This window comes from Molossus molossus, unplaced genomic scaffold (genome assembly GCF_014108415.1).
Source record: "Molossus molossus isolate mMolMol1 unplaced genomic scaffold, mMolMol1.p scaffold_m16_p_6, whole genome shotgun sequence".
Taxonomy (NCBI): domain Eukaryota; kingdom Metazoa; phylum Chordata; class Mammalia; order Chiroptera; family Molossidae; genus Molossus; species Molossus molossus.
Genome location: NW_023425399.1, coordinates 70,123,990 through 70,137,879, shown reverse-complemented (window position 1 = coordinate 70,137,879; position 13,890 = coordinate 70,123,990). Strand labels below are relative to the sequence as shown.

The 13,890-nt window shown below is 44.5% G+C and overlaps 1 protein-coding gene across 1 annotated transcript in view; it reads left to right on the top strand.

Moving 5' to 3' along the window:
- Positions 1-13,890, top strand: part of EMILIN2 (elastin microfibril interfacer 2) — a 52,008-nt gene that overhangs the window by 18,250 nt on the left and 19,868 nt on the right. Inside the window, exons 3-4 of the mRNA XM_036244278.1 lie at positions 5,329-5,504; positions 10,522-12,432. Of these exons, the coding sequence (XP_036100171.1) occupies positions 5,329-5,504; positions 10,522-12,432 (2,087 nt within the window). The remainder of the gene's footprint in view (positions 1-5,328; positions 5,505-10,521; positions 12,433-13,890) is intronic.

The window sequence follows — 13,890 nt, the reverse complement described above, 5'->3', positions numbered from 1 at the left end:
TAGAGACATAAAGTAGAATGGTGCTTGCCAGTGGCTAGGGTGAGGCGGTAACAGGAGTTCGTGTTCAGTGGGTGCAGAGTTTTAGTTGGGATGATGAAAAAGTTGTGGAAATGGATGGTGGTGACAGGTGCACAGTGTGAACGTACTTAATGCCACTGTATTCTTAAAAATGGTTAAGTGGCAAATATAATGTGCGTGTATTTTACCACAATTTTAAAAATTGAATTACTGTGGCTGGAGTGAACTGCTGCTCTATGGAGTCTCGAGTAGTAGCTAAAATCCGATTACCAGGTCTGCCCTGGCCAGCATTCTGAAACTCAGTGAAATGACTGCCCACCTTTATATGCTAATTTTCCTTGTCCCAGGGAGGTGACTAGTTCTCCAGGCCCAGAGAGGGAAGCACCTCTTCTTTCAGGCTTCCTGTCCACCCTCTCAGCCCTGTCCCAGTGCCTACTGTGCAGAACCACACATGCAGAATGAAACCAGACGAGTTGGCTCCAGATTTTCGGGGCCAGCCAGTGACTGGAAGAAGAAGAGTTTACCAGAAAGTCTGTTCTTGAGAGAAATCCTGGTCAAATGAGTATCCCCAATAGGGCACTTTTGATTTGTGCAGTTTTAGTGGCTTGTGTTAAAATAAAATTTAGATAAATACTAAGTGCAGGGCAAAGATTCTTACCTTGTGGAACAGCTGCCTAGATGATCCTCCGCCAGTGATGTGTGGTTATTTTTCAGAGAAATGTTCTACCAGCAATTCCAGGATGTGGGAGGAGAAAGACAGCGTTGACTGTGAGATAGAAACCCAGAGATGAACAGATAAACTGTGCCACTGGCCTTCCTTTGACAGTCTTGTGACTCCAGGATAGTCCTGTCCAACGGAACGTTCTGAGATGATGGATATGTACTAACCACATGCGGTGATTGACCACTTGAAATGTGGCTAGTGTGACGGAGGAACTAAATGTTTAATTTTAATTAGCTTAACTGTAAATAGCCACACATGGTTACTTATTGGACAGCACAACTCTAGATGATCTCCTGTGTGACTCTTACCCAGTTCATCATGATGTGAGACCCTGAAACTGGGTTTGACTTTGGGAAGACTTGAATTCACGTCTACTTGGGGTTAGACCAGAGGATAATTATGAAATTTTTAATTAGGACATTAAACTCCCCCAAACCTTGTCAAAAGTAGATCTACTGCCTGGCCAGTGTGGCTCTGTGGTTGAGTGTGGACCCATACACCAAGAGATTGCTGTTTCTTTTTTTTTTTTTTTTATCCTTACCCGAGGACATTTTTCCATTTTTTGTTCAGATAGAGCGGGAGGGAGAGAGAGGAAGAGAGAGAGAGAGAAACATCGATGTGAAGAGACACATCGAGTGGCTGCCACCCGCACGACCAACCAGGGCCGGGGACAAACTGCAACCGAAGTACGTGCCCTTAGCGGGAACCAAACCCGGGTCTCTCTGTACCACAGGCCGACGCTCCAACTGCTGAGCCAAACTGGCCAGGGCGAGATTGCTGTTTCAATTCCTGGTCAGGGCACATGCCCAGGTTGTGGGCCTGATCCCCAGTGGGGGGCATGCAGGAGGCAGCCAATCAATGTTCTCTCTCATCGATATTTCCATCTCTCTCTCCCTCTCCCTTCTTCTCTCTCTAAAATCAATAAAGAAAAAATATATTTTAAAAGTAGACCTACTAATATTAATTTTTGATTGGTTAATCAATTACTAATTGATTAATAATTATTCACTGAGCACCTACTGTAGGATAGACACTCTGTTTTTAGTGGGGATTTTGTAGAGAACAAAACCCACAGGTATTCTTGCCCTAATGGGGCTTACAGTCTGCAGGAAAGATAGACATTGAAAGAGCAAATGCAAGTGTGACTTGAAGCATGTTTGGGAAGAGGTCTCACCTCAAGTCAGTAGGAAGAAGTCTTTGTGGTGCTGAGGTCAAATGAGGGCATAGTCATTTTGTCACATTCTGTTTTAACAGGGACACGTCCATGTGGTCCCTGAACTCTGATTCAACTTTTTCAGTTCATTCCTTGCTACCCTCCTTCTCATTACAATTTCCTCTGGCTGATCTGGTGCCTTTAACACAGAGGCTGAACTTGTAAAAACAGTGAACCCTTGTTTCACCCCGAAGGAGTTTCAGAGAGAAAGGAGAGTTGGGGCGCGTGGGCATGACTGAGGCAGGCGCAGGCCGCAGCTCATTGCTACAGTCCCGAGTCCCCAGTTGCCCCTGAGCTTCCCAAGGTACCTGAGACTGGGATGGGGCCAAGCCTGCAGCCTGCGTCCGCCGTCCGCGCGTCCAGCTCTCCCAGCGCCTCCTGATTGTCCCTGTGGCTGTCAGTCCTTGGGTTTGGTGGCCCCCAGCTGGGTGCAGTGAGTTAGCTGACTCAGTAAGTATTAACTGAGCATCTCTGTGTGCTCACAGCCCAGGGAACCCTGGTACCACTTGGGCTCTTTTGCTCTGTTCACTTCCCTGCTGGTTGTCCAACCCTGGCTGCCTCAGAGGGTGGGTGGGTTCCCAGGGTCTGGGGCTGCTCCTCAGCTCTGGCTGCGCTTGACAGGTACTTACAGAGTTTTTGAAAGGTACAGAGATCTGGGTGCCCCCTTCCCCCAAGCCAATTGAAATCAGAATTTTGAAGGGTAAAGTCTTGGATTTTTTGTGTAGCTCCCTGGCCAGGATGTTGTCCTACAGGGCTCTGGCTGGTCGGGGCGCGGGGCCTGGGAACCCTATCGGGTTCTTCCCCATCCTCTGTGGACCTCCCAGCTGGCTACTGTGGAAACGGGAACCCCATTTCTGTGAGGAAAATCCCAGCAAGGCTGTGGGGCTGGACAACCGCTCCCTCTTCCCCTCACACCCCACGCTGAGGTCTGAGGACCCCAGGCCGCACCTGGGATCCAGCAGCTGCGCAGGGAAATGGGGAGCTCTCTCATGGTCAGAGGTAGCTGCCTGGTCATTTCCGGGGGCCGGGAAGCCCCTGCCACGGCTGGACCTGAAAACCGCTAGAGATGCTGTCAACCTGGACGAGCTCCTGAACCGGAAACCGTGTGTGTGGAGAGCCAGGGAGGGGGGTTCAGGAGGGTGGAGGGGAAGGTGGGAACTCCAGGGAGCTTTCCTAAGTTATGAGCTGGCTCCAAAATAACACTGCCTTCACAGAAAAGAATGAAGGGTGTTGGAAAAGCCAAAACTTCCTCACACCAGCTCAGCAGTGAGGGGTCAAGGCCCCCGGGGGGGTGAGGTCCTATCTCTTCTCAAGGCGCCTGAGCCTCCTGTTTTGCCGTCCTGTGCAAGCTCAGCCGCATCCAAAAGTGTTTAACAGAGGCTGTCAGCTCCTGGCACATGAACAAAACCCAAGAGCAAACACATTTTCACATTCAATCTTAAATGCTCAGAGGAACCAAGTTTTCCTGAGATTACACATTTTTCTAGCATTATGCTGTACTTGAGCGTGCAAAACAATGAAGTGGAGTTTTTCTTTTTATATAGTTTCTAGGACCACACAGAGGATTCTATCGGTAGGTGGGTGGTAGGGCCATGGCCCGTGTGTACCCAGACTGAGTTAGACACCAGGCGAAGTTGCTGAGGGGGGACCGTGTCCCTTGGGACCGCCAGGGAGGGTGCGGCTATTTGGAATTTGGGGAAGTGCCGGAGAGACTCACTGCCTCTGCGGGCTGGGGCCGCGTGGGGCGCGGAGCGGAGCGCGGGCCGAAGTCCCAGCCCTTGCTGACCATTGGAACTTGGACAAGTCACTTTGCCTCTGCGAGCCTCTGTGTTCTCATTGTGAAAAGAGGAAAATCTGAAGTGTGGGCACGTGACGGGGATGTGTTGGGAATGAGAGAACGAAGAGCCAGGCAGGGAGGTCTTCCCCTTCCTCACCCCTCACTCCTTCCTTCCTGTTCTTTGGGCATTCTCTTTGGTTGTCATTGAAAAAGGCTCCCTCCAGACCTCAACATTCACACACCAGGCCCCTCCACAGAACCTCTGAAGGTGAGACCTCAGGCATCAGTAGTTTTTCCAGTTTCCTGGTAGTTCTTATGGCCAAGGAGAGAGCCACAGCTCTGAGCACCAAGTGCAACAGGGAGAGTGCAAGGTGCTGGGATCCCGTGTGGGGGCAGCCCTGTCAGCAAGGCCTCGGGGACTCTGAGAGGGCGTCTGGCCTGGCCTGGTGGAGTAGACCCTTACATTTGAGGTTTTAGGTGACAGGGTTTGGGCCCTCCTGGAAGATGCTGAAGTCCATTTTACGTAGTAGTCTATAATTCTCTCAGGAACATAGCTCCACACCTGCCACAAGGCTGGTGCCTGAGGGGGAGTCTCTTGGTTGCGCAAGGGCTGTAGGGCACCTGGCAGCTGGTTGACCTGAGCCCCACCCCTGAGCAGCGCACAGCAACCCTGGGGAAGTGATGAAAAGATTCTTCCTTTCTGGCAATTGGCCCTAAAAAGATGACCAGCTGCCGGTGCTGGTGTTCGGAATGAAGAGGAAAGGACGAGGTTCAAGAGTCATGGTCCCAAGCCAGAAATATAAGTTGGGGTACATTAAGGAGCTGGCTTGCATCTGAGCTGGGAGCTGGGGGTAAGGGTGCTGCAGTCCCACAGCTGTCCCTCTGAGTCCAGCGGCTGCTGAGTCCAGTGGCCACTGTCGGGGCCCAGGCCCGGCGTGCAGACTTGACAGCTCGTCACAAGGTGTGATGTGCAGGTGCAGCGGGGACGTGCACTTTTAAAGGTTCCACCTGCTTCCTTATTTCTCTCATTAGCTATATGAATGAATGAAGGCATCTTTTTAAAAAATCTGAACACCAATAGCATGCGATGCCCTCTCCAAAGGCTTGCGGCCTGCCATCTCTGTTCGCATTAGGGAGAGAAGTTGCTGAGATAAGTAACCTGGATACTGTGGAAAACAAGTGTGTCTTCTTTAAAACAAAACAAACGACTATGAGTTACACCGAAAAATTGTGCACAAAGCAGCAAACTCTGGAACAGAAGTTTGTAGGTGAAACAAAATCTCAGTTTGTGAAGATGGCCACATCCAACAGTAATTGTGGGGCCAAGTTTTTCTAAGTTGTCTGTTTCCCCAGCCTTTAGTGGGAGGAGAGCTGGGTGCTGGGCCGGGGTGTGTGTGTGTGGAATCTAGATGGAGGGAGGAGGCCAGTGGGATTTGGGCTGAACCCCAGGAGGTCACTGCTGGATTGAAGAAACCTGGAGAAAGCAGGCAGGGCCCTGAGTGACCTGGATCCTCTTCATTCGAGTCCAACTCTGGAAGGGCCAGAGTGCTTGTAACAGCAGCCAGTAAAGAGAGATCCCACTCTTTTCTTCTGCAGGTATCGTGTGAACTTCAGGCCCAGATATGTCACCAGATACAAGATGGTGACACAGCTGGAATGGAGGTGCTGCCCTGGCTTTAGAGGGGCAGACTGCCAAGAAGGTCCAAGAGACCCTGTGAAGACTCTGCCTCCCACGCCCTCTCGGCCACGAAACAGCTTGAAGAAACCCACAGGTAACTTCTTATCTGTGCTTTGCTGTGCATGGGTACCACTAGTATTTCCAGTGCTTCTTCAGACAACACGACGCATAGCGCACAGTGTTGAGCTTTCCAAGGTCTTCAAAGAAGGCAGAAAAGTGCCTGCGGTAGATGCGAGGCACACACATGTACCGTAAACCCTTGATGTAAAGGACTTCGGATTTAACATAAAATTTCTGGTCTGTATGTCATATGTGAAAATTAATACCCTGTTAATTTAATTTAATTAATTTATTCTTTTTTTTTTTTTTTTTTATCATCAACCGAGGACATTTTTCCATTTTTTGTTCAGATAGAGCGGGAGGGAGAGAGAGGAAGAGAGAGAGAGAAACATCGACGTGAAGGGACACATCGAGTGGCTGCCACCCGCACGACCAACCAGGGCCGGGGACAAACTGCAACCGAGGTACGTGCCCTTAGCGGGAACCGAACCCGGGTCTCTCTGTACCGCAGGCCGACGCTTTAACCGCTGAGCCAAATCGGCCAGGGCAATTAATTTATTCTTAAATCCTCACCCAAGGATACTTTTTTTCCATTTTTATCTTCAGATAGAGTAGAAGAGAGAGAGAGAGAGAGAGAAACATCGACGTGAGAGAGCCACATTGATTGGTTGCCTCCCGCATGACCCTGACCAGGGCCGGGCAAGAGGAACCGCAACTGAGGTACATGTCCTTGACCAGAATCAAACCACTGACTCGTTGGTCCTGGGCCGACGCTCTACCACTGAGCCAAACTGGTCAGGGCCACCCTGTACATTTTAAAATGCTTTTAACCAAGATTTACTTTTAATAAAAATAACAGATTATTTTTTGTTATTAATTCACTGTTGTTTTTAACAAATTTTAGCGAATAGGCCCTATGTTGGAAAAAACACTGTAGTAATTTTGCGGACATAAATAAATATTACACATCTACAGCTATAGTCTACATATTTAAATCCGAGAGTCACCCCTGGTAAACAATGTTTGTCGAATTTTAATTACATAAATGTGTCTACATAAGTAAAAACAGGTAAACTAATTTGTCAATTTTTTAACATAAGCATTTGGAAAACCTATTTTGTTGTGTAATGGACTTTCCGCTTTAACGGACACCCCCTCACCTGAATCAGCCCATTATATCAAGGTGTTACTGTATTTGCAGAAGCAGTAGCAATTAGAAGACAGACTTTTTGCAGGTAAATGGCTTCGTTAAGGCTAATATCCTATGAAAGCCAAGGCCTTAGAAATGATGCTGAGAGTTTCAGACTTGTATAACCTGAGGCACAGATGAGAAGAGATTCAAAAGCAATGACATTTTGTTTTGAACTATTTTCATCTACAAGCTCCCATAGTTAAAACTGTTTCTTAAAAAACAGGTAAATAGAATCATTCTCATTCTGTTTGGGGTGAGATATTTGCAAAGCTAAGCTCCACATTACAAGTGTTCAGTAAAGTTGTTCTTAAATTTGTTTCTGAATATTGTTTTGAAGTGAAGTAGCAGAAACTCAACGAATCACTAAGAAACAATCAGTCATTTTCACCAAAGTGCACTTTTGCTTTTACGTTTAACATTAAGAGAGTGACTTGTACTCAGCCGGTGTGACTCAGTGCCTGAGCATCGACCCATGGACCAGGAGGTCGTCCCTTTGATTCCCAGTCAGGGCACATGTGCCCAGGTTGCAGGCTCTATCTCCAGTGGGGGGCAGGCAGGGGGCAGCCAATCAGTGTGTCTCTCTCATCGATGTTTCTATCTCTCTCCCTTCCTCTCTCTCCAAAAATCAATAAAAGCATATTTAAAAAATAATAATAAGAGAGTGACTTGTATAGATACTTTTTTGCTCTTTTTTCTACATCACTATCTTTCCTCTCTTTTAGTTGAGTCAGAATAAACGTAACTTAGATTTCCTTATGAATTAAATGTTTAAGTCATTTTGAAATGATTATATTTTCTCATGAGGTGTTTCAGTTTTGAAACTGGTACTTCATCCTAACATTGTAAAATAGATTTTAAGATAGTGTTTTATTACTAAAGAAATACATATCAAAGAATGTTTATAAAACATTGGAAAATATTTAAGTATACATATTCTCACAACCAAGTGATAACTACTGTTAGTATTTCGTTATAAAACATTACACTCTTTCCCATGTCAGCATATACACTGTTGTGAAAGAAAAATTTATTCATCACACAAATATTTATTGAGCTTCTGTATCTATACTAGGTAATTGGGAATGGGAAAAACAAGGCAGACACAGTTCCTGATCTCATCGAAGACAAACATTAGACAAGTGGTTACACTAAATCATGATGGGTATTGTGATGGGTATACAGGATCTTGGATCACAATAGATACTTTATTTCTGTTTTGTTTAGTTTGAGTTTTCATTTTGGAAAAGTTTAAACATACATGTAGTTTAATAAGTTGAACAGGTTTATATAGACTGTTAGGGAAAGCACTTTCCGTTCCCAGGAGCAATGACTTTAAATGCTTCAGGTGCCCTTTTGTAGTTTATCTTTCTATCTATTGACTTCTCATATGGAAGGTGAGGGTTTGACTTCCTTTCATCTACTGGCCAACACACTGCTCCTGTACCTCCATCTTTCCCATAGAGTTACACCACGTTTTTATTTATTCATTGTTTATCGTTCACTTTGTAGTAACTATGTGCAGAATGTTTACAGCTGCAGTGTGCTATGAATCTTGCATTTCCAACACAGACTTTTGATTTCTGTAGAGTTAATAATGGTCTTGTATTTTTCTTTGCTTAATTTGCTAAGTTTTTAATCCCCATTTCAACCCAAACTCTCCTCTGGTTATCTAAATGCCCTCTCATTAAATTCAGTATGTATCTTTCATTTCCTTAAGAAATCCCCTAGAGCCTCTTGCCTGCCCACCTGGCCTGTCCATCCTCTTTTCCTGTTCACAGCTGCTGCCCTGCGACTTAACTGGCCTCTCTCCTGTTGACTCCATGTTTCCTGTGCTGGCTCTTTCTCAGTCTATTCCCTTGCTGTGGGAGAGCACATCTTCTGGTGGTTTCATGAGAAGACTGCATGAAAGACAAACTTTTTGATATTTTATAGCCTAAAAATATTTTTACTCTAGTTTCAGAATTCTAGGTTGGAAATAATTGTCCTTTAGATTTGAAAGCATTGTTCAATTTTTCTTCTAGCTTCCCATGCAGCTGTTAAAAAGTCCAAAAGTATTCTGGTTCCTATTTTTTTTATCTGTGACTTAGTTGTTTTTGTTTTGTGTGTATGTATGTGCTTATTTTAGTGGGATTTCAAAAGAGAATGAAGGGAAATGTTTATCTTCAATCCACTATCATTGTAAACAACATAATTTTTTTTTAATTTTTGGAACTTATTTTTTAACTTATAATGAACAACCTTCTATGTCATTCAGTGTTTTACAGTATCATGTAATGGCTTTAGAGAATGTGATTATTTGAACACAATCCCCTATTGATGGTCACTTAGGTTGTTTGCAAGTTATTATTATAGATAATATTTGAAAAAGCATTTTTTCCTGGTAAATTTTTGGATTCATCCCTGATTACTAGAATACATGTCTAGAAGTGTAAATTACAGGGTCAAAGGAGTCTGAATATTCTGACACCTACTGTCAAATTGGCCTTCCAAAGAGTGGTAGCAATTCCCACTGTCACCAACAGAATATAAAAGAAGCATTTCCTACATCCAGATTCCCCCCACTCATCCTGCCCTTTGTTTCTATTTCCTTCGCTCAGAATAGTATTTCATTTGTATGTAATTCAATAACTTTTCTTCTTTTAGTGTCTTGAGATAAAGTAAAATTTTTAGCATGGAAGATAAGGTGTTCTTTACAGTTCTCCACTTGGGAGTTTAGCCATCTGGACTCCAACCTTGGTTTTACCAGTAAATTAATTTTAATAAACAATAGTTATTATAATTGTGTGCAAAAGTTTAGAGGAGGTAAAAACAATGAACATTAAACTCAAATATCTGAAACATTCTAAATTTGTTTCTATTGTTTGTCAACGTACATTAATGCATTTTATTTCATTATAATCTATTTTGCATTTGACTCTTTTCACTTGATATGTAGGCTTGTAGATGTTAACCCCTTTCTAATATTTCTTGCATCCTACTGTGCATTCAAGGGCATAGGTTGCTTCTTATTCTAATGCCTCAGGTTTTGATAATTTCCTCTTTGTTTAATTTACCTTTCTCTATACCTATCAGTTTATTTTTACTTTATGAGTCATCACAATCATCTTTATAATATTTTTTCTTTCTCTTGGACTGTTTTCTTGGGGTTATAGTTCTCAAAGTAGGATTATCAAAAATTCAGTGTTTGTATTCTTTGATTTAGTGAACCTTCCTATAGATGGCCATATGGCTCCATTGTTAGGAGATGCCAATAGAATCAGTTGTTTTGCATAACAGCGCTAAACAATGTCTCTGAGACTTAGCATAGGGAGCTAATAAAAGTAAGAGAATATTTAGGAGTTATGTAGAGGGCAACTTGCTGCTAGAATGATATCATACCACCCAATAGCTAATGGGTGGATCTTGCTAAAGTGGCTTCTTGTGGTTTTACAGTATGCTGTCAACCACTGGGGTGTGGCTGCGGTTCACTAATGTGCGAGATGATATTTTTGTATGATGAAGAGTATTTCCCTTTAGGGTGAAAGAGACCATTGAGTATTATGTACTATGTACATATTCTCTTAACAACCCTAGGAGGGAAAATCATAGCTCTGCTCCATAGATGAGGGGATTATAGTTCACAGAATTTAATTAGCTTGCTCAAGGGCAGACAGTAAACTACAGAGGCAGAATGCAAGTGGAGATCTGTTTGACCCAAAGCCCATAGTCTTTTTTACTCTACCACAATAATTACCTGCTGTGAGAGTGGATCTGGAAGTGAAGGTTTAAGTGTCTCCTGTAAGTACCCTGTTACTGTTTTTGTAGAAACAAGGTAAAAGTAGAAAATATTAAGCTATATCCAACTCTTTCTCTGTAACAGACAATGAACCAAGCCAAGTCTCAGAGCCCAAGAAGACTTTGTCACCAACTCGTGCAGCAGAACCAAGTCGGACAATAGATTCAAAACAGGGGCCCCAAGAACCTCAGGATAAGAAAATCCAGGTGCTTGAGGAGAAGGTTCTCCGGCTCACAAGGACCGTTCTTGATCTCCAGTCTTCCATTGCTGGGGTGAATGAAAACCTCAAACATACTAGTCAGGATGCATCATGGCATAGTAACCTGCACCCCCAGCAAGTGCCTGACATTGCTGTTGGTGGAGACACTGAAATAGTCCAGGTTCCTGATGCCCTCAACAAAAAGGAATCTGGCATGAAGGACATCAAATCCGAATTGGCTGAAGTCAAGGATGCTCTGAAGACCAAGAGTGACAAGCTGGAAGAACTGGATGGAAAAGTGAAGGGTTATGAAGGGCAGCTTAAACAGCTCCAGGAGGCTGCCCAGGGCCCTACGGTGACCATGACAACCAACGAACTCTACCAAACCTATGTCGATAGTAAGATTGATGCCCTGAGAGAGGAGCTCATGGAGGGAATGGACAGGAAACTGGCTGATCTGAAGAACTCATGTGAGTACAAGCTGGTTGGTCTCCAACAGCAGTGTGATGACTATGGGAGCAGCTACCTGGGAGTGATCGAGCTTATAGGAGAGAAGGAAACAAACCTGAAAAAAGAAATAAATGACCTTCGAGCCCGTCTACAAGATCCTTCAGCCCAGTCAAATTGCTGTGGTGGTGAAAAGACTGGTGACTTTGGGCAACAGATCAAGGCGTTAGACCAGAAAATTGAAAGAGTTGCTGAAGCCACCAGAATCCTAAATGGGCGAATGGACAATGAGTTTGACCGACTTGTAGTTCCAGAGCCAGATGTGGACTTTGATGCAAGATGGAATGAACTAGATGCAAGGATCAATGTGACAGAGAAGAATGCGGAAGAACATTGTTTTTACATTGAAGAAACCCTTCGGGGAACCATTAATGGAGAGGTAGATGACTTGAAGCAACTTCTTGATCAGAAAATACAGTCTCTGGAAGAGCGTCTGGGGAGCGTTCTCCTAGAGATGAACAACAGTACTGATGCAGAACTCACTGCCCCAGCATCAGCCCTACCAGGTGTGTCAGGGGCTGGGCCTGAACAGGTCATGATGGAATTAAACCACCTGAAGAACAAAGTTCAAGTTGTTGAGGATATTTGCCTGCAGAACTTCCAGGGAGAACTTCTTGGGATAGAAGATATTTTGCCAAATGGAGACGACCACACAGTGGGTGATAGTTTGAGCCTTTTGAAATCCCTAAATGACACAATGTATAGGAAATTTCAAGAAACTGAACGTAGCATACAGAAACTTCAAGAAGATTTTAGTTTTCTTTATTCTCAACTAAACCACACAGAAGATGGTATGAATCATCTCCAGAATGAGCTAAGCAAGTGTAGAGAAGGTAAAAACACTGGAGTGGGTGGGTTTTCTAAAGTGGGTGAGCAAGAAAGGACGGTGGAACCCCGCCCGTCTCCCCAGGACACTGTGGCTCCTTGCTGCAGCCAGCTGGAGGAGAAGTGGCAGGGGCTGCAGAGCCAGGTTCTCTCGGAGCTGGACACTTGTAAGGAGAATACGCATGGGGTCCAGAGGGAGGTCTCCGTGGTTGAGGACAGGGTGTCTCAGATGGAGAAAACTTGCAGCAAACTGGACTCCATCTCAGGAAGTCTTCACAGGATCAAGGAAGGGCTCAACAAGCACGTCAGCAGCCTGTGGAGTTGTGTCAGGCAGATAAACGGGACGCTCCGGTCACATTCCAGAGACATTTCTGGCCTGAAGAATTCTGTGCAGCAGTTCTATAGCCATGTTTTCCAGATCTCTACTGACTTGCAAGATCTGATCAAATTTCAGCCATCAGCAAGTAAGTTGATCTTTACAATGTCATTCTTGTATGTGTTTCCAACATGTATTGTGGTAGATTTTGGACAGTTTGTGGAATTAATTACATCATGCTACTCAAAGTGTGTTTCATATACTGGTGCCAGTTTGAATTGCTTGGTGCTGGGTTGCAGTGATATAAATAACAACATTGAGAATAAGTAATTAGAAACTTTTAAAATAATTTGATATCACTGTAGCATTCAAGCACGTGTGTGGGCTGTGTGCAAGAACTATTGTCTTCCCATCCAGCACACATTTTCTGTGTGTCTCCCAGAGTTGAACATCGACTTTTTGGGTCCATAAAAACTTGTTTAGGTACAGAAGGACCCCCTAATTCCTGACCTGTCCTCTTTTTGTTTTCTTTTTTCCTCTCCTTCTCTTTGGGCCTTTATCACCTTTTCTATTTTGCTCAGCTACAGGTGACAAAGGCTTTTACTCATTGAGCTGTTGTTTCACAGTCTAGTGTGAGCCTATAGGATTTTGTGATCAGACCCCAGCTGAGACATAAAACCTGAGGAGGGGGAGACTGGAGCATGAGAGGTAGATGAGCCCTGGCCTGACTGAGGAGAGCCAGGGCCAGGTCCTCAGGAGGCGTGGGGAGGGTCAGAGGTAGTCAGAGATAAGGGGTTTGTAGATAAGGAGTTACCCACGTCAACCAGGAGCAGAGATATGGGCTCTGCCCCAGTGTTGGGCCCACCACACGACACTATTTATAACCCTCTCTCTCCTCCCCAGGCCCACGAAGCTCCTGTATCTCTGGAATGTTGAGTAACAGTCACAAGACTGTGTGTGTTCATAGAATGATTGTCTCTCATGGTGACAGTGCTGTCTGGACAGTGCTTTATAATAACAGATTGAACCAGATATTTCCAGTTGATTTGCAACTCCCAGGCAGTGTGGAAAGCTGTGTGGACTCTTTCACATTTGTCTGTTAAAGCAGGAGTTAGAGCTGTGGCTTCTAAAAGATTGTCCTTTTTCGATGAACTCAATGTTGTAAATGTAGAATGCATGGACTTTGGGGAATTTCAAAGAGCCCAAAATAACTAAGCAGAGCTTTATCCATCCTTGTATAGCATCCAGGGCTAGGAAGTCTGTGACCTGAGTATCAGGAGCCCATGGGTGAATCAGGAGTTAGATCCCGGTAAAAGTCACATATCAACTAGTGAAAAGTCAACCGAATATTTATTGAGCACCTACTATGTGCAAGGCTCTGTGAGCCATGTAGATAAGCAGCACAATCTTCACCTTCGAGGCATTTTCAGTCACAGTGGCGAAGACACACAGGTCTGCAGAGAGAATGAATGAGACCGTAAAGAAAGGGCCAGTGAATAGTGTCGGGGTTATTCTTTTAGTTCACAGGATCTTATTGAACCTTTTTGTGAGTAGGCAATGAGCTATGTGTGTGGAGTATGCGGATGACTATGTATGTGACAGTGAC